The following is a 19261-nucleotide window of genomic DNA, read 5'->3' on the forward strand; positions in this document are numbered from 1 at the left end:
CTAATAGGAGATCCCAGCCTATAAGTGCTGCTCCAAATCCTTGCCAGTCCCATTAACCCTTAGATGAACACGCTATGGATATTTATGTTCCGCTTCCTTACCTCTAGTGATCTTGTAGATTGAGAAAAGTACACAGATGATATTATTAGGATTAACAGACCACAATTTTGTCTTCAATTGCATTAAAAAGGATAAAGGAAACCTTTCGCCTCCAGTTCTACTTTTCCTCTTCGTCCTAGATACTTTTAGCTTAAAGTCACATCCTGCAGATTTTAGCAGAAATTTCAGTGACTGTCCCAGATATCGGAGCAGGGATTGCAGAAATGCATGTGGTCCGCAACAAAACGGCCCAACTCAGGTATATGGAGCGGATGACCTGCGCTGTAGGAGGAGTTCTCCTTAATTCTTCCTCTTATACCTAATAGTGCAGGAAATAATAATAAGCTTTGTAGTATAACTCATTAAAGGAAACCTACCATTAGTAAACTAATATCAGATTCCTCCTGCCTCTGCCTAATCTGTACAGGCGGCCCCCTACTTGAGAACACCCGACTTACATACGACCCCAAGTTACAAACGGACCCTTGGATGTACTTTACCCCTGTACTTCACTAATGACACTGATTAAGTGAAGTGTGGGGATAAGGTATAGCAAGGCCTATCTCTGTCACCTGAGAACCCCCTTTAATTTTTGTGATATGTAAATTACCTGCAGGGCTTCTGGGGCGTGTACTAGCCAGGCCAAGCATCGGGAGCTAAGGCTACTCCACACCCCAGCAGCCTCTGTAGTTACTTAACATGTTACTAAAATAAAGTTTTTAACAAGTTCGGTTCCAGGATTATTACATTACTGATTAGGGCAGCAGTACTACCTCTGATAATAGATTCCTCAAGGTAGGTGTCCTTTGCCATCAAAATACATCATGATAAACCAGGGGCACTTACTCATAGATGCTAATGAGCCAAAAGGGGTAAGCCCCCCATTCATCCCCTCAGTGCTGTGGCTTCACAGGCTGTTACTATGAGCAGAACATGTCACACCCAACCAGTCACAGTGCCTGGATCCACAAGTAAGTGTCCCTGGTTTATTATGCTTGATGTAAAAATTCTTTAAGGCCCTATCCACACAGAGCACACAGTCTCTCACCGCACAGTGACCAGGCCCCACCACAATAGATATGACATGTCCTATATTTTGCCGGATTGCAGCCACTCGGCTTTCTCTTCTGCACCAGGCTGTGTGCTACCCGGGCGAGCACATAGTCGTGTGCATGAGGCCTAAGTAAAGCATAATGTCAGTATCTTTTTCTGTTCATTCTCCTGTAGTGAGCAGTGTGTCTGAGGTCCTATACAGAGAAAAGCAATAAGGAAATATAGAAGATTTCTCTTTAAGATTCAGCTCCTTAACTCTTCACAGACAGTCGCTGGATAGTGTAAATTCTTTAGACACTTTATCCGGTGCCATCAGTGGATACAGGACAAAAAGATGATTTACACACTTAAATAACTTAAGAAAGACGGAGGGGAAAGAAGGAAAGAAACAGATTTCTTTACTGACGTATATCACAAAGGTTACTATTACCAGCTGCACAATTGGTTTGTACAATTTTGTTAAAGGTCACGTTATAATCAGGGGAGCCATAGGCAAGTCTATGACTGCTGGGACATCTATGCCAGTACAGTATACAGAGCAATACAAGACAATAACAAATGTATTGTATGAGCAGCGGCTCTGAAGCCATCACAACACTACTCGCCTTTAAATATTCATAGAGGCATAGATAATTCAACATCCATAGGGAATAAGAGCCCGAGCCAAGGAAAAACCTCAGCCTGTGAATTGGACATGTCACGGAATCCTCCTCGGTCTCTCCGGGGAGATTTATCAAGCTGGGACATGGGGGATCAGCAGTCACTCACTGCAACTAATCATCATTCAATGGATCTCTCAGAAATGAGACCGGAGATGATGAGGAAACTGCAAAATTACCCCCAAAAATAAAGATAAACGTCAGAAGCAACAAAGCTGCAGCACATTGCAACAAAGTGAAATATTTTACCAAACTATTCTACCAAATGTATTTCCTGGGAGGCAAAGAATTAAATTCCAATCGGAAGAACTCGGCATATTTAATGTTCTTCTTCTTCTACCTCACACCACGTCTTCCTTTCTATCTGCACCTCATTAACAATTAGGCCTCACAGATTACACACAACACCCACACTACGCTCTGTAATGTAGAGCACATTAAAGAGGTTGGCCACTTTATCTCATGTTTTGTGTAATGTGTGTTTTAAGGAAACCTACCACCACCTACTTATTAAGGTAGATCCAGTGGTAGGTGCCTTTTTAGGGCTAATTCTTTAGTACCCACAATCTTTTAGAAAGTTTAATGGCCTTCATATGCTAATTTTCTAAAGAGGCTACTGGGGCGTGGAGTAGCCGGAGCTGAGGCTACACGGAGCGGCTACTCCACGCCCCAGTAGCCTCTTTCATCCTCTTACCAGATATCTTCAGCGTGCAGCTACAAGGAGCTGCGCACCCTCGCCCGCGAAGCCGGAGTTCTGTTTCAGAGCCGAGATTGCGCAGCCGTTCTACCCAGAACTCTGGCTTCACGGACAAGTGCGCGCATTTGAAGTTGGCCACTGTCATGAAGTTAAAAAAAAATGTCACAGTAAAAGGTGACTTATATTTATGTTGAGTGGTTCTGAAGAGGTTAAGGTCCTGGCAGGGTGATTGTTCATGGACAGATACAATCACATGACCGTCTATCTGCAGCCATTGTATTGTTAGGAATGTCTGGATGAGGAGGTAACACACAGGAGGATTTAATGATATCTCTCTGACAAATAAACCCATCATTGACAAAAATCTATGCGATTTTTAAAAAAATATATATATTTTAAGCTTTACCCAGAATTGTCCTTGTTGAAACTGGACAATGTTCTCTTTTGTGCGTCCATTCTGAAGAGGAGTCACTGCACAGTTTTACAGATGACAGTCATTATGCTAAATTATTATTTTTCTTTTTAATTTAGATGCAGATGTGCTGCCCATCAGAACATAAACCGGGGCTAATATGCAACTCAAGCACTTAGTAGATTCTATGACAAAAAGTTGCTGTAACCCAAGTTTCTCCAGGAAAACTTTCAAAAGTTGTCATCTAAATGATCACACTCAGATGAGCGATGTAGAAAGTCGTTGAGTGAGAATATAGGAGGATTCGCTTATTTTATTACTAAATTGTATTTTATAAAGGTTATGCTGAGAGTACCCAAAAATTTCGGCACCGATTTCAGTTGTGAATTATGTATTTTTCTTACAATGTTGGACAAAGGTTAATATTGAATAAAAACCAGAGTACCATTGGTAATCCAATGTGACTTTCTTAGACGTGAGGATCGCTGTTTGCACACGGAGCAGAGGTATGGAGCAGTAGCCGCCGGCCGGGGCTCTACTCCGTGTGCAAACAGCGATCCTCAAGTCTAAGAAAGTCACATTGGATTACCTGTGGAAGCTTTTCTGGAAAAACACATCCGTGGATTCAGCTATACCACCTCATTCCGGAACTGAAAAGGACCCGCTCTACATCCAACTAGGAAGTCTGCTGTCTTTCTCCATCAGGTATCCATATAGTTATTTGCCCACCCCTATATGTAACACAGTATAGAGCTCATTTACACACATATTGTAAGAGTATCTTTATATTGTGACTATTGTATGCAAAGAGGAGGTTTTAGTGACAGATTAATTGGCGCAGGCACTCTGGTTTTTATTCTGTTTTTAGTGGTTCCATTTAGGATCTACATTGAAGTTGGGGTGCAGGTCACCACTTCTGTTACCAGCGACATCTACAAATTATTTTCATATTTCGGATTGCGCCAAACTCAACTTGTTTAGTTTTATATTCATAAAGGTTAAATATTGTACAGTATTCCCTATGATGGATGCTTTGAACAGCTGCAGTTATCAGGTTGTCAGTTTTTGGGAAATGTAATTCCCGCCGTGATTGTTGACTTCATTAAACTTAGACACGACTATGGGAGTGGAAGTCAAAAAAGTTTAGCTCAAAAACGTTGGTATATTTTAGAAAGGTGCAGATGACAAATCTCAACATCTCGGGGTTTCACTTTTCTAGAAAGAATATCAAACACAAGGGCGAGAAACAAAGCCCCGATCTATAATCCGTCACGTTATCGCGCTGCGCCACACATTGCGCTGTTTTCAATTGGCAGAATAAGCCCAAACTCCAAAGACGTCTCCTTAGTACTATGGCGGATAAAAAGCCTTTAGAAGTGAAACCGGCCTCTACTTCAGAAGAAAGAAGGGGAAAGTACAGGAGAAGAAGAGGGAATATAATCACTGTGTTTAGGGTTGCTCTGCACTGACCCTTCCCCACGCTTCTACCCCCAAGCAATTATAGGATTGTCTGATGTTGGCCAGTGATATCAATAGATCTTGTGTACATAATTAATACTACCTGGAACACAGACTGGGGAAATTCAATAAAGTCAGGTCACATGCGTGGAGTGGTTGAAACGAAACTAATGGTGTTGTGGACTTATGGTCTCCTAGACTATATGTTATATTGCAGGGCTGTGGAGTAAGCCAAACTTCCAGCTCAGACTCCTTCATTTCACTAACTTCAACACGGTCCTGTTTTCCTCCAGCAGTGCCGAGATAAATGCAATTCCTTTCCAATGCCTTATTCCTCTGATCTGTAGAGAAGGAGCTTCACCACTGAGCATGTACATAAAGTGCAGCAACACACATTGCAACTGAAAACTTAGAAGAAGATGCACAACCCATGCTGAAAGGCCACATTTGGCCAGTCAAGCCTTAAGTTGAGTCCTGCACCCTTCCATAACTGATGGCAGTATTCATTGGTGCAGAATGCTGGGTAGAGGTCCTCACCACTCCAAGGTCCTCTCCTGCTGCTCCACTCTCCATCTGGGTATTAAGGACTGAGTGCAGTGCGGCCCCGGGACTGGTAAGTACTTGTACTGCTCCCGGGTCCTCTCCTGCTCCTGGGGCAGCTCTGCTCTGGGTCCTGATGCAGCACCATACAAGCAGCGTGAAAACCAACGCTGAGCGGGACATGCAGGAGAGGAGAAGCGGCAGTGCTGTGCAGGGAGGAGAAGAGGAGCCAGTGCAAGAGAGGATTTTACTTTGTGCGCTCTCCAGTATAAGTAGTTTTATTCTCCTTGATTATCATTGGGGTCTCCAGTACTATGGTTGTCTGCACTGTATGCGGTGGTATTTATTACCTCTGCGGTGACATTATGCTGTTCTGTGGTTGTTGGTGCATCTAGAGCGCTGGTTACTGTAAAGTTTCTGCCCCTTAAAAGTTGAGCAGTAGGACGACAAGGTCCTTGGACCAGTAAATATTGTGCACCCCTGGCCTAAATCATGAATAGAACAGATATTTAGATTTTGTTTATAATTCACTATATGTTTGTGGAGTTGATCCATTTTATCAAGACTTTGACTCCACAGCCCTGATATATTGTACACGGCTACACTCTATTTTACGTCTACATTTGCCAAGACACAGACAAAAGGCTCAGAAGGATAAATTTGGTGCAATCCGCACCATTTTCACCAACTTCTTAATGAAAGAGGTTAAGGGGTTGTGTGTCATCATCGGTTTTTTACCTACTCACTAGATGAGCCTCATTTTTGAAGGTCAAACCCACCACAATGTTCATGGGGGAATCGCGTGTCCATGGTTCAATGGAAGTGACTGCTGCACTGATCCAGGAATATAGATATAAATGGCTGTGCTCATTCAGTTTAATGGGGAAGACCCCGACTCAGGTTATTTTAGGTTGTCAAGTAAAATTGAATATTTATTGATATTTCATTGCTAACACAGAAGGAATGATGTAGATATACAGAATCAAATCTACACCAATCGGTATTTAGATTTTGTGAAATTCTCCGGTTTTCTTCCATTGATGTATTTTTTTTTTTTTAGGCTATCGTATCGGACTGGCCAAGATACAGCCAACTGTGACACCTGTAGGAACAGCGCATGTATCATATACAGGTATACGGACATTTCTATCACTAGCTCTTATATTAGGCTTTAGTAAACAATAGGCTATTTACAGCAATCGTATAAAAGATACAAAAAATGTGAATGTACAGAAATGCATATAATGCAAGATTTAAAGAAAATCTTCCATCAGAATCCATCCTGATAAAGCAGGGACATTACTCCTAGATCCAGGCACCGGGACTGTGGGATCTTCTTATATTTGTTATCCATGGCCTCCTGCCTTCTATCAACTTGCTAATGAGCTTGAAAAGCTCTGGGGAGCATTACCAGATCCCCTCCATGCAGCAGCTTCACAGGATGTTACACTGACTTCGCCCCCACCCACCCCCGCTATTCTTCTAGCTCATTAGCATAAATTATGAAAGTTGATTTTGGAAGGCAGGAGGTAATGGATAACACATATAAGAAGATACCACAGTCCCGGTGCCTGGATCTATGAGTAATGTCCCTGGTTTATCAGGATGGATTGTGATGGGAGATTTACATTAAGGGTTTATTTTGGCAAACGTCTCCTTTGGAGTCAGCCCCCAATAGTGAGAGCTCCCTCCATACATATTTATACGGAAATCAATACGCTCGGGGGCAGTAAAAGGGCAGCCACAAAGTTATCACTCAGATCCACAATAGACATATTTGGCTTTTGATGATAAGTTCTGTGCATCAGTTTTTATCATAGCTGGGAATAGGGATGGTTTACGGATCCATTAGAAGGGAGCAATTTTCGGAATTACCGACTTGTAAATGCTGGGATTCCAGGAACAGGGCCTGTAACGTCGATATCCAGGCTTTTATGACTTCACATTTGCAGGCGGTATTGTTTCTCACCTCTCTGGCTGTATTGTCGCTGAGGTTTATCAGGACAGAGATGATCTGTTGCCTGCAGAGAGTCTGAGGTGGTCAAAGACACTCCCGTCTGCTATTCTTGTGCTCTCCCCCCCCTCCCCCATTTCCAGAATTTACTCTTGTAATAAAGCTGCTTGGTCTGTCACAAGTTTACAGTCACAAGATCTGTCAGTAGTTGTAAACAAGAGACCCGGAGATCTGTGAAATCATACCTTTGTGTGTGTTGTTAGTAGCAGCAGGACTGTGAAATATGGATTTATGTATTAGGAATATTGCTATTCCCAGTGTATTGTGGGTGTATCCTCACACTGCTGCGCTTTTAATTTTATGCATTGAGCTGCTTCCACTCTGTAGCATGCTTCTGGTTGAACATTACAGCAAAAGGTAAAGGAGCTATGAACTTAAAGACCTGTCACCATAATTTTACCCCCCTGACTAACAATGCCTGCTGATAAAGGGTTACAAGTCCTCCCCACATCACCTAAATTAGGTGCCAGTGAGGCACTGTACCTTAATTAGAGTTGTTTTCCTGGTATGCAAATTAGCTTTCCCGACTCATGTCCTCTGGCTTTGACACTTCTCTTTCCTGAGCCGCCAGTGAACCACACCCCCTTATTGTGACTCACAGCTCTGCCTTGTGTTACATTCATGTCATGTGACATCTAAGGTCCTGTAACCTCCTAACATTAACAAACTGTACCCATACTGTACTGTACGTATCCGATGACCTGAAATCACAGCAGCCTCCATGGAGGATGGATACAGCCATTGCCATTTTACATCAAAGTTGATTTTCTGAATGATGTGACCACACTGAACCATGAAAGCAACACGATCTGGGAGGTGTTAATCTACTGCAAAATATACTGGTAGTGGTTTATTAGGTCAATTTCTGATGGCAGGTTCCCTTTAAAGGCTTGTTTCACACAATGGTACATAGTCTATGAGGTCCATTAGGTCCATTATGACCACATTCTGTAAAGTCTTCAGTTCTGTATTATTCTATGAGTCCCTGCATCCCCACCATGTTCTCAGTATAGCTCTGTAGTCCCGCAGAGGAGCAGGGACTCCTAGCATCATTCGTAACCCAGGTAGTTAGGACCCTGAAAATTCACATGGTCTGTGATTTCCATTAAATAAAAATTGCCAATTAATTTCTAAATGAGTACAAACTAATACAATGTATCGCCCCGCATCCAAAAACGTCGATGAGAGGTTTAAGCCAAATATAAAAAAAAAGAAAAAAGAAGACGAGACAAAAAACCCTCGCCTTGCATTACAAAGAACATGGTGTCATCCGGTATTTGCTTTTGAAAGGGGAATGAAGAAACGAGGATTATTCCGAGAGGAAACGTATCCATACAAGTAGGGATTTCAGATTACTGTCATCAGACACAATCATGTGCTCGGAGACTTAAATATGTGGCGCAGCCTGACTGCCAACAAGTAAAGACCCATCTGTTATGTAACAGCTGAGAGAGGGGGGAAAGCATATACATTAACAGATTTCTGGCACCGAGATGGAAAAAAAACTCGATTTTTTTTTTAACGTTTATTAAGTCTGTTAATTAGAATAAATGTGCACACAAACAAACAGAGAGGATTTATTACCAGTCTCATATAAATATAATGGAAGGACCCGGCCCGGGGAATCCGTCTACCACGTAGTCACCACTGCCTTAAACATCCACAAATCCCGTCCATAGATGTAATACTAAAGACACTATGGAAGCGATAGCATCGGCCGCTAGTACTGACCTCAATCTAGTGATAAGTAAACAATTAAAGGGATTGTAAGACATCCCCTGTCCATATGTCCTCAGGAACTCCCACCCTGAGCATAGAGATTAATTAACCACAGATTTACATTGTGCTGGGATTTACCGCTGTAAGCGAAGCAGAGGGAGTCGATTTATTAAGCTCCTCGCCAAAGACAGGTTCCCCAAGAGGAGATAGAGACTTCAAATTATTAAATACAGGCAAACTTACCCAAAATGTCAATGTCAGACATGTATATTTCTATGACTGTATCAGACAGAAGTAGAAGTGTTGCATGTATGTATTGCAAATGATCCCCATTCACTAATATATCACACATAACCTGGATACAGGTGCGGAACAATTTCTTATGCTAACCAACAATTTTCAAGTTGATGCGCTCAATTCATTATCTGACCCCCACCCAAGGGTCCGATTCTCACAAATACAAGCAGTGCCTGGGTTACTTACAAGATAGGTTCTTTAGGTTTGTTCTTAAGTTGAATTTGTATGCAAGTCGGAACTGTATATTTTATCATTGTAACTCCGCCCAAAATATTTTTTGGACTCTGACAATTGTACAATTTTAAATCATGTTGGATTGTCATAAGAACCAGGATTAACAATAAAGCCGAACTGCAGATGCCTGTGATAACTATTACAGCTTAAGGCTAAAGTACAGTAACCTACCAACATCCCTAGGTCCGTTTGTAACTAGGGGTTGTATGCAAGTCGGATGTCCTTAAGTAGGGGACCGCCTGTAGATGGAGCGGCAGGTACCGCACCATTCAGTGCGGGAGATTGCTTAGCACAGCAATGAGGTATGTCTCATATAGTGTTCCGGAGATTGCTGGAGATACCCCAGCGCTGTGCTTGGCAACTTCAGGATGCATGCTGGACCTGGTACTTTAGTAGTGAGAAAGGACCCCCCGCCTTTTTGGTGCATTTAGCTTAGTAAATCTATGTTCAATTTCTCCAGCGATGGTGATGCAGGCAAAAACATAAAATACACATGCAGATCAGCAAAGGTCCAACCAATGGAAAATCCTGCTATTGAAAAATCAGTGGTGAACCCTTAAAGAGTACCTGTCACCCCCAAAAAATCCCCCCACTAAATATGTTCCCCCTAATCCTCTCCCCAACCCCTTTATATTTATTCAATTTGAGAGGTTGGATCCATTAAAACAAAGTTTGCACATACAAATTTTAATAAAATTTGAATAAATATAAAGCGAGTGGGGACAGGATAAGGGGGGACATATTTGGTGGGGGGATTTTGGGGGGGTGACTCTTTAAACAAGTGTGACATGGACACATCCCGGCCTGACAGCAGGTCTAATGACTTCCACCATCACAGGGATCTACGACGTAACGAGCGTGTAGCCGTCCGACTTATGGTCGTGCCGCCCCTTGCCATTGTGTAACACTTGTTCGAAAGTATCTTTTATAGTAGATTGCAGCTTTACATTTCTACTTCATTCACTGACATCCCCCCTTTTTACGTTGCTGGTGGGACACAGATCTCACAGACGTCCTAAGCGTTGAAATCCTTTAGAGTTGACTGGAGAATAGAAGTGATATGAAGATATTTTGTTTTCCTCCATATGTTTGACTAGAACACGTAGCGACGGATGGAGTCTTTTCAAGTTCTCTCTTTTATCATGGAGGTTTAGCGGTAGCGGGCAGAGCGCGGGGCTTTTGATCTTACATTTGGGGGAAAGATCAGAACCGTGTGCAGCAATTACTGGGTATTAAACGTCAAAGTAAATGTGTATGTTCTCTACCAGACTTTCTCTGCTTTCCAAAACTACATTTCAACTACCTGACTATCATTGAGCATTAGACATTCAGTTGAAGACTGGGGCTCTTCTAAGTTTGCAATTACTTTCAGATAAATCTGCCCCAATGATGCCAATAAGATTAGCAAACATTTGCAGTAAAAAAAAATTAAAAGGCGTAAAGGGTAGAGTAAGATTAATCATCCAACCCCAGACGGTGCCTCAAAAACGGAAGGCTGGTAAACTATGTCACTAGCTTGTCCCAACTAGAGATGAGCGGACCTGAACTTTAGGTTCGGCAGCTCCGTCATGTTGCTTGGTGGGCAGCAGAGTAGCCAATCAGGCAGCTTTACGCCCTTAGCAACTAGGAGTGGCTGTGATTGGCTAGATGTGTCCACCACAGTCATGCCCAGGGGTGTAAAGCTGCCCAATTGGATACTTTGCAGTCCATCATGTAACATGTCCAAGTGAGGCGGAGCTGCCGTGCCCAAAGTTCTGGACCACTCCTCTCTAATCACACAAGTTCATTACCGATAAATTGATCCGCAAATCCGGATGGCACATGGATGACACCTGTCTGTCATGCATGCACCATATGTAATTGCATTCACCTGCACTTTTATGGAAGAGCCAAGAAATATATAGGGCAGGAATAGGATCTATTTTGAGTTTTCCAACGTTTCCACTCGGAAGCATCTTAAGCAATTTAGGATTTAGAAATTATTAGTCATTCTTCCCTTTTAATTTTGCCTATTTATGGAACACAGTTCACCATTTTTAAGCTCAATTTTGTTTTTTCTAATATTTCAGTGTGGAACTGGATTTTAAGCAGCAAGAAGACAAACTACAACCAGTTTTGAAGAAACTCCATCCCATTGAGGAAACTCAGGTTGCACCTTTGCCTTATTCTGCCGAGAGTTACACATCAACTCCCAAGCAAAAATCCAAAACAGAATCGAAAAAGCATGGAAGATGGAAACTCTGGTTCCTATAGCTAAAGCCGCGGAAACACGAGCCTCTGGCCTGCATAGGCATCATCTAAGAAAATACAATAGTCCATTGACGGAGGGGGGGGGGGGGAATCTCGTTAACGGGAGGTTCTCAAGAAGCATATGACTGGTTAGGATGCAGATACCTACTGTGTGTACCAAAAAGGCCTTTATACTTGCAACTCATGGAGCAAGGTATGAAAAAATAAATCACAACGCGCCAACTTTTACTAGCAGCTCACTATGCGGGAATTAAAATCTGGATTCGCAAAAAGAGAAGAAAAGAAACGGAAAGAAAGTCTGAAAGTTTTGGGTTTTTTTTATTATTTCGGTTCGGCATTAAAAAAAAAAAAATGGCTATAATTTAGGTTTGTTTTTAAGAGTTTTTTTGTTTAAGAACTGAATCCGAGAAGAGAGTTTATAGCCTTATGTAAGAAAAAAAAAAAATTACAAAAATTTTAAGAAAAAAAGGTGTGGGGGAGGGGCTTTCATCAAATATTTTATTGCAAAATACAAGCAGGGGATGAGTGCAATTTTCAGCACATCAAAAATCCGGAGAAAGCACAAAAATTTTCAAATGGTCGGAGGCCGATGAAAATCTCAAAAGAGGTGACTTGATTAGGAGTTTATGCCTTCACATGCTACAGTATATATTTTTTTGTTCCCTCTCATTTTCATGCTCACTTTAATATTACAGAACAAGACATTGAAAATTGCTCACGTTAGAGCGGCCAGGCATATCCCAAAGTCAGAACATGCCTTTAAATCTCATTGTTCGTTGACAGGGTCAAGGATTTGGGACGTTATGTTTTCTTAGATCTAATTTCTAATGTTTTCGTACCCAAAAGACCTAAAAAAAAAAAAAGTATTGAAAAAAAAAAAAAAAAAAAAAAAAAAAAATTTCATAAAAACAAGAAAACAATACAATACAATTATGGCTACGGTTTCGTAACGAAATGTTGGAATACTGTTTGGTCTTAACCTTACGATGTTTTCTAAGTATTAAATGCCATAAAATTGTAAAAGAAGCCAAGACTTATTATTATTTTTTTTTTTTCCTCTCTTAATTTGGCATTATGCTTTGTTATAATAATAATAATAGGTCATAGGAGATCTACACATTTTTATTGAATACAAAAAGGTATAAATTTAGATAAGTGAAATTTACTAGTGTCTGTTTAATCAAAAATAAAAAAAAACAAAAATATATGTGTATATTGATATTTTCTAGGTGATTTTAGAATAAAAAGAATGTTAAGATTAAACTTTACTATTCAAACGACAAAAACTACGGGAATGAAGAATTACATAGTACAATACAATTATTATATGCCCTGAATGCAGTAAGTGGGATAAGTATAAAAAAAATATATTTAATTTTTTTTTTACCCAATACATCCTATAAGCTATACGCTGGGAATGACAAAAATTGCAGGAGCAGAAGCTTCCAAAAGTTACAAAATTTTATACGGTTGAATTATTTATACTACAGAATAACCCTACACTACATATAAAGGAGCGAGCAGCCGTGTGGAGAACACCAACTACATATTATTTTATTTAAATTTGTTTTTTAAATTACCAGTTCACGAAATATAAAAATTACTTCAAAAAAGTTACTTTCTGCGATTTCTTTGGTATTAATTTTCTTGAATCTTATTTTGATAAAAACAGGGAAATATGGAACTTGATTTTTAGTCATTCCTAAGAAATTTGCCTTTTTCGTCTCTCTAAGTAAACCAGCTGAAGATGGGGCTTCCTCTTGATCAATCGTAGAGAAAAAATTCAAAGATTTAAACAGGTTTTCCAGGAATTTCTAGAACCAAGCCGGAAGAAAAGTGTCTTTACCAGCTCCCAGTGTCTACATTGCACTTCTGGACTTGCAGTAGCGGCACAAAGGGTCACAGGACCCGTTTTGGAAGTTCGTGGACCTCACTGGATGTCACATGTGACAAAGAGGAAGTGAAATTCCATGGTCTTAGGAGGCCACCGATTGGCTGAAGCTTGTCTCATGATTCTCGGCACTTCCATCCGGGTATATACCAAAGAGAGGTGCAATGTAGGAACTGGAAGTAGGGTCCAAACATTGGAGGGAATTTATCACTGCATGTACGCCAAAAAGCAGTGAAATAATAGCCAATTCTTGCACACTGCTATTATGGAGTACAAGATGTCCACTCTATGTAGGTGTAGAGAGACGCAGCTGCCCGCCGAGTGTCCCATGGCTATATGCCTATGAAAAACCTGCAAAAATATTTGTGCAAAACTATGCTGATCAAACCTGGCTTGGTTTTTGGGGGAAGCCTGACCACTCGCTGGATACACTTAGGGGGCCTAAGCCTCATGATAGATCCAGTGGGATGGAGGGGGAGTGGCCTGTATCATACGCCGGCACACAAGCAACAATATATGATAAATGTCCCCCATTGTCCTTTTGTTTTGCCACCTTGCCCCAATCCAACAGGGTTTTTCAGTTCCCGAAAACCTCCTTTAACCCTGGCCTAGGCCCAGCTCTCAGATTAAAAAAAAATGTTCCTTTCATGTTCATTGATAAAAAAAAATGTATTTCTATATTTAAAGTTTCTATAGAGATCAAGCAAATAATATTGAATAGAATTGAGCTGATTCTAACTGGGGTAAATCCTTAAAAAAAAGTTTCCAACAGTGCAGGGGGGTGCCTTTTGATAACAGAAAGTCAAATAAAAAAATAAAAAAAAACTCTCCTAAGGCCACACTGTTCTGGCAATGGTGGCCCCGGTTCCCTGCCCTTATGGCCCTTTTGAACCAGTATAAGGGAGGTCATTGTTCACATGACATAGTCTCAGAGGTCACATGTGAATGTGCAGCATGAGACCACTGATGCCATCACTTGCACAATGACCACCATGTCCACGTCTGGTCTATTAGGACTGAAGACCCTAGAAATCCAGAGCACGGTCACTGGAACAGGGGGAATGTGTTTCTAATATTGTAATATGTCTACAATAGTTTTGGATTACTAGAAAAATCCTATGCCTAGAGTTTAGATGTCAATTTTTATTTTTTTTTAATTTGAGACATCTGCAAAGCAGGATTTGATGTACACTCCCAATTTATTTATTTTTTGCAATATTGGATAAATAACATATACAATAATAAGAGTGTGAAAGCAATGTATAAAAAAGGAATATTTTATGGGTAAGAAAGAAAATGCATGGATTTCAGATTTTTTTTTTTTATAATTTTTTTTTTTTTGTTACTGGGATTTTTGGAAAAAAAAAAGTGCTTTATTTTCTATCACTATGTGATAATTTGAGGCAAGTGTAAGGATTGTAGAAATTTCTTAAGTATCGTAAAACAAATGTGTGTTCATGCCCAGTTAAATTTATGCTTCATCCATAAATACTACTCGTCAGACTCGCTTAATAGGGCTAAAAAAAAAATGTACATAAGGAAATATCAAAATTATTTTTGTGTATAATATAGTCTGTGTTAAAGGAATGGTAGTAATGTGCCACAAAGGAAGTGCAATTGTTTCATTTGCTGGGCGGGGAGAGAGACAATTTACTGTATTTATTTCTTTATAATATACATATGTTTATGCTGCACAAGTAAAACTATGTTTTTAAATCCCCAAATAAAGTTTTGCCCAGACGTTATGATTAAATTCATAGAAAACTGCATGGTTATCATTTATTAGAAAAGTAGATTTTTTTTAGTTTTCTATTGAATCAAGTGCAAATAAATTAACTACCGTATTGCTTTACATTTCACTAGACCTGAACAAGTTATTGTGGATTTTACTTCATTCTCAAGATATTTGCTCTAGGATTTTGTGTTACAACACAATCGGGCCAACCACAGGGTACACCAGCATATCTAGTAATAAAAATTAATAGATGCAACTCGTTTTTCTTAAATATGCAAGAGATTCAAGTGTAATGGGAGCGCAACAGGGTTGGGGTCACGACAGAGCAGTGTCGTGGCTGTAGGATGCTGTCAATCAAGTGAATACAGGAGGTAATTAGAAGTTGGAGGTGGAGCCTTTTTCGGTTTCGGGCCTAATATGCATATTTATTCTGGAATCTACCTGGCTAACTAAGGTTGAATTCACACTGACGTGTGCCCGCCATACTACGGTACGACAAGCACACGTCAGTCAGCGCCGGGGTGAGAAGGAGAGTCCCATCTTATCACGGCTACGGAACGGTACGGTGCCGCTCCATACGGCGATGTGCGCCCATTGCCGGCTTACGGGGGACGTATACAAGTCGCCGTATATATGCCCCACCCCAACGGCCGTGTGAATGAGGCCTAAAGCTTACGATGGTGCTTAGCTCCTGCCCCTTTGCAGTGTCCTGTTGTTGGTTTCATATGGAGATTCATTGTGTTAAGTTCCCTTTAAGAAATGAAGGATTGAAAGTGTGTAGGATGGGGATCCCAGTGATTCTTTAGAAAAGGTGATGTACATTTTAGATACAGAAAAAATAGGGGAGACAAGGGTCGCCTCTATAGTGCATTACCCTTAGGAAATACAATGATTTAGTAGTGTGATAAACTACTAACCTGAGGGAGTTGTGCATGTAGGACACAACTCCTAGTGTTGCTTTTATAAGAGAGACCTTTTACTGCTGCCACGTTCGTGGTTCTGTTTCTTCCCCGAGGCTGAGACAGTTCCCAGTAGTAAGTCGATATCCCGTACGGGGTGTTTTTCAGTTTTGAACGCTAAAATGGCGATGATAGGTCATGGCTGTGCTTTAAAACAATTTATTTTTCCAAAAATAAAATATCCATCAGGACAAAAGAAAAACAAAAGTATAAGAACAGATGAACCGCTTGGTCCAAGCGTGAAACGCGTTGTTCTTATACTTTTATTTTTCGATTGTTCTGACGGATATTTTATCTTTGAAAGAACAAAATATTTTAAACGAAGCCACGACCAGTCAGCGCCATTTTTGCCTTCAAAACAGAAACAACTTATAAACAACTATTAAAATAGACAACAATACTACAGTTAGAGAAAGGTCCTCTTTAAGATGCAGGTCCTTGCTTCTGTACTAATAAAACTTTATTAAATTCAACAATTGTTTGGTTACATAAATTCAGAGTTTTTATGGACTGCAAATCTGTCTCAATAAGCAATAACTAGAGATACTGTTTTTTTAAGATTTAGACTGGTAACAGTAATTCAATATAAGATATAAAAATGTAAAAAAATATATAAAATATTTTTACTAAAAGAACACAAAAACATAGATTACGGTAACACAATGACACTTTAAAAAGGAACAACTAAACATCCAGGGCACAAAAATCTGACATTATGTTTCAACCATTCAGCATTGGGGAACCCAACTTTTTAGGATTAGTTAACCAATTTGAGAATCGACAGCACGTATTCAAAGTGTAAACTTTCCTTAAGAGGATTTGATTTCAAAGCAGTCAAAATTCACTTGTGGACTACTTCAAGGATTTTATAGATCTAGTTCTATTTTGCATAAATCAGGAAAGATCCCCTTGATGATCTGGCAGAAAATAACATATTCAACCCCATTGGTGAAAATGTGATACAAGGAGCTGCCTAGGCAGATTGAGTGTGTTGCCATATGTTGCAACTTACTACACAAAATGTGTTGCCAACGATTGCAAAAAACTGAAAAAGGACCACAATCTTCATAGAGGCTTTGCATGCATTTTAATTTTTTGAGCTCAGAGGGTGCAGAAGGCCCATAACATTTCTTTAGGGAACGTCCACATGTGATTGATATGCGTTAAGTTTTCTGCTGTTACAATGCAGGCTAAAAGAGCTGAAGAGATTTTATCAAATATCATTGCTAATCTGCAGAATCGCATGAAGCCCCTATCAGTTTTAATCATTTTAGTGACCACAATGTGGCCAAGCTTCAGCCGGCAAATACAGAAAAACAAAGCCACATAGAATTGATGTAAAGTTTTCAGTGGATCAGCATCAAATTCCATTGTAGAAACTCGCCCTACAATGGGGTCTGTTTGGCTCGGGTGCACAAAGCCTTGCAACAAGGTTCATATCTCTAGTAACCCGGAATTTAGAGAGTATTTTTTATATATTTGCATTCTTTACATTCACAGTACAGTAGGTCGCTGAGAATGAGCTCTGTGTGCAAGCACTGAATGTAAACATAAGAATGCAAGTATATAAAAGAAGAATAGATTACAAAAACTCAAAATCTAAAATTTTTGTTTACTTACAATGAGCTCCGAATCCCGCCCCATGGAGATCACGGTCCTGTTTACAGTCCTCAGAAGTTTCTCCATTATAATCTGAACGTGTCGTTGTGTTGGACCCTGTACCAGAAAAATGAAATACCGAAATAATTAGATATTTGTGTTCGATGAAATGCTAATGCAGATTGTTTTCGAATGGCAGCGCTAATATTCAGTGGCGATAAATTGGGAGTCGTCTGTACGGTAGAATTAGGACGCTGAAGTCGCGGGGCTTAAACAAGTCTTTACAACGTGCATTTTATTCTATTTTTATAATCTTGTAATATATTTATGATCTGAATATGTTTTGACTTAAGCTGTAAGCTTTACATTGACTTTCTAAAAACTGAAATAAACGGCAGTATCCTTTTGCAACAGCAATTTGTCTCCATTTCTCCATCCTATTCCAACAGAATGAGTAATGACATGAAGTGGAAAAAGAAAATCTCATAAACGGAGGTTTAGCACATCGGGACAAATGATGTGTTTTGTTTATAATGCAAATATGCTGTCCTGTATTACATGTACTTGTATATAACCTTAAATATGGTCTTTAAATGAGGAATGTTTGCCTTTAAAGAGGACCTGTCACCTAGAAATTTGCACCCTAGAAGCTCCTTGTGCTAAAACAAACACTGCAGCGTTAGATGGCGTTATTGGAGGTTTCCGATAAGGCTATCATTCTAACACTGCAGCGGAGTACAATGTAAATACTGGACCACTCTCAAAGCGGTCCGACGTATTCATGAAGTGGCGGTCCGAGGCGCTGCCTCAACCACGGACCGCCCCCCTTGTTCCATAGGCCAGCGGTGATTGCCACGCGTCATGGGGCAGTCACCGCCCCTAAACCCGCCCAAAATCCCGCCTTGGTCTCCTTCCTTCTAAAATCAACTTCCCTCCCACTGTGTGTTTTTTTGTAACATGCCCATAGCCCTTCAGACTCATTAGCATAATTAAGAAAGTTGATTTTGGAAGGAAGGAGACCATGGATTAGGAATATAAGAAGATACCACAGTCACGGTGCCTGGGTTTATGAGTAATGTCCCTCAGGACATTTATCAGGATGAATTTCAAAGGTAGATTTCCTTTACCGCTAATCACCCAGGCAGATACATGGATAAGATGAGTATCTGAACAACATGGTGAATTGGATACAAAAAATAAATAAATAAAAGAATAATGGTACAAGTCGGTTAACGGGAGTGAATTTTTCCTTATTACTAACCACGTCTTTCCTGTAAAGTACTTCCAGGATGTTGCTGAGCAGTTGGCAACAAGCTTCAAGTTCCTCCTGTCTCTCCAGGTGATGCTTCAGCTGCTCCGTCATCATTGGCAGTAAGATTTCCCTGCACTCTGAAGACAAAGCAAAGGAACAATAAAGAAAAAGCCCTAAAACAGACGCATCTCATGATATTATAAAATACTTAGGTCGCAGCGGACGCATCCTCAGACTGTGTAATAAGAGGTTATTATCTTTAATACAGTCACCACTTCTACAGTCCATATTCTGCCAAATCTGAAGCTCATATCAGAAAAGCTTTAAAAAAGAATCTCAACTACGCCCGGAAGATGCAAGACTGGGTCATAAAATATCTTTTGTTGGGAAAAC

At 40.3% G+C, this 19261-nt stretch overlaps 2 protein-coding genes across 4 annotated transcripts in view; one reads left to right on the plus strand and one right to left on the minus strand.

The window, feature by feature from the left end:
* INSYN2A (inhibitory synaptic factor 2A) overlaps positions 1–15064 on the plus strand; it is a 35792-nt gene extending 20728 nt beyond the window's left edge. For both annotated transcript variants that reach the window (XM_072129714.1, XM_072129713.1), the window contains exons 3-4: positions 5979–6050; positions 11252–15064. In XM_072129714.1, the coding sequence (XP_071985815.1) occupies positions 5979–6050; positions 11252–11435 (256 nt within the window). In that variant the 3' untranslated portion in view covers positions 11436–15064. The remainder of the gene's footprint in view (positions 1–5978; positions 6051–11251) is intronic.
* Positions 1–19261, minus strand: part of DOCK1 (dedicator of cytokinesis 1) — a 221354-nt gene that overhangs the window by 113909 nt on the left and 88184 nt on the right. For both annotated transcript variants that reach the window (XM_072129711.1, XM_072129712.1), the window contains exons 26-27: positions 18878–19005; positions 17638–17733 (exon numbers count right to left, since the gene is read on the minus strand). In XM_072129711.1, the coding sequence (XP_071985812.1) occupies positions 17638–17733; positions 18878–19005 (224 nt within the window). The remainder of the gene's footprint in view (positions 1–17637; positions 17734–18877; positions 19006–19261) is intronic.

This window comes from Engystomops pustulosus, chromosome 11 (assembly GCF_040894005.1).
Source record: "Engystomops pustulosus chromosome 11, aEngPut4.maternal, whole genome shotgun sequence".
NCBI lineage: Eukaryota > Metazoa > Chordata > Amphibia > Anura > Leptodactylidae > Engystomops > Engystomops pustulosus.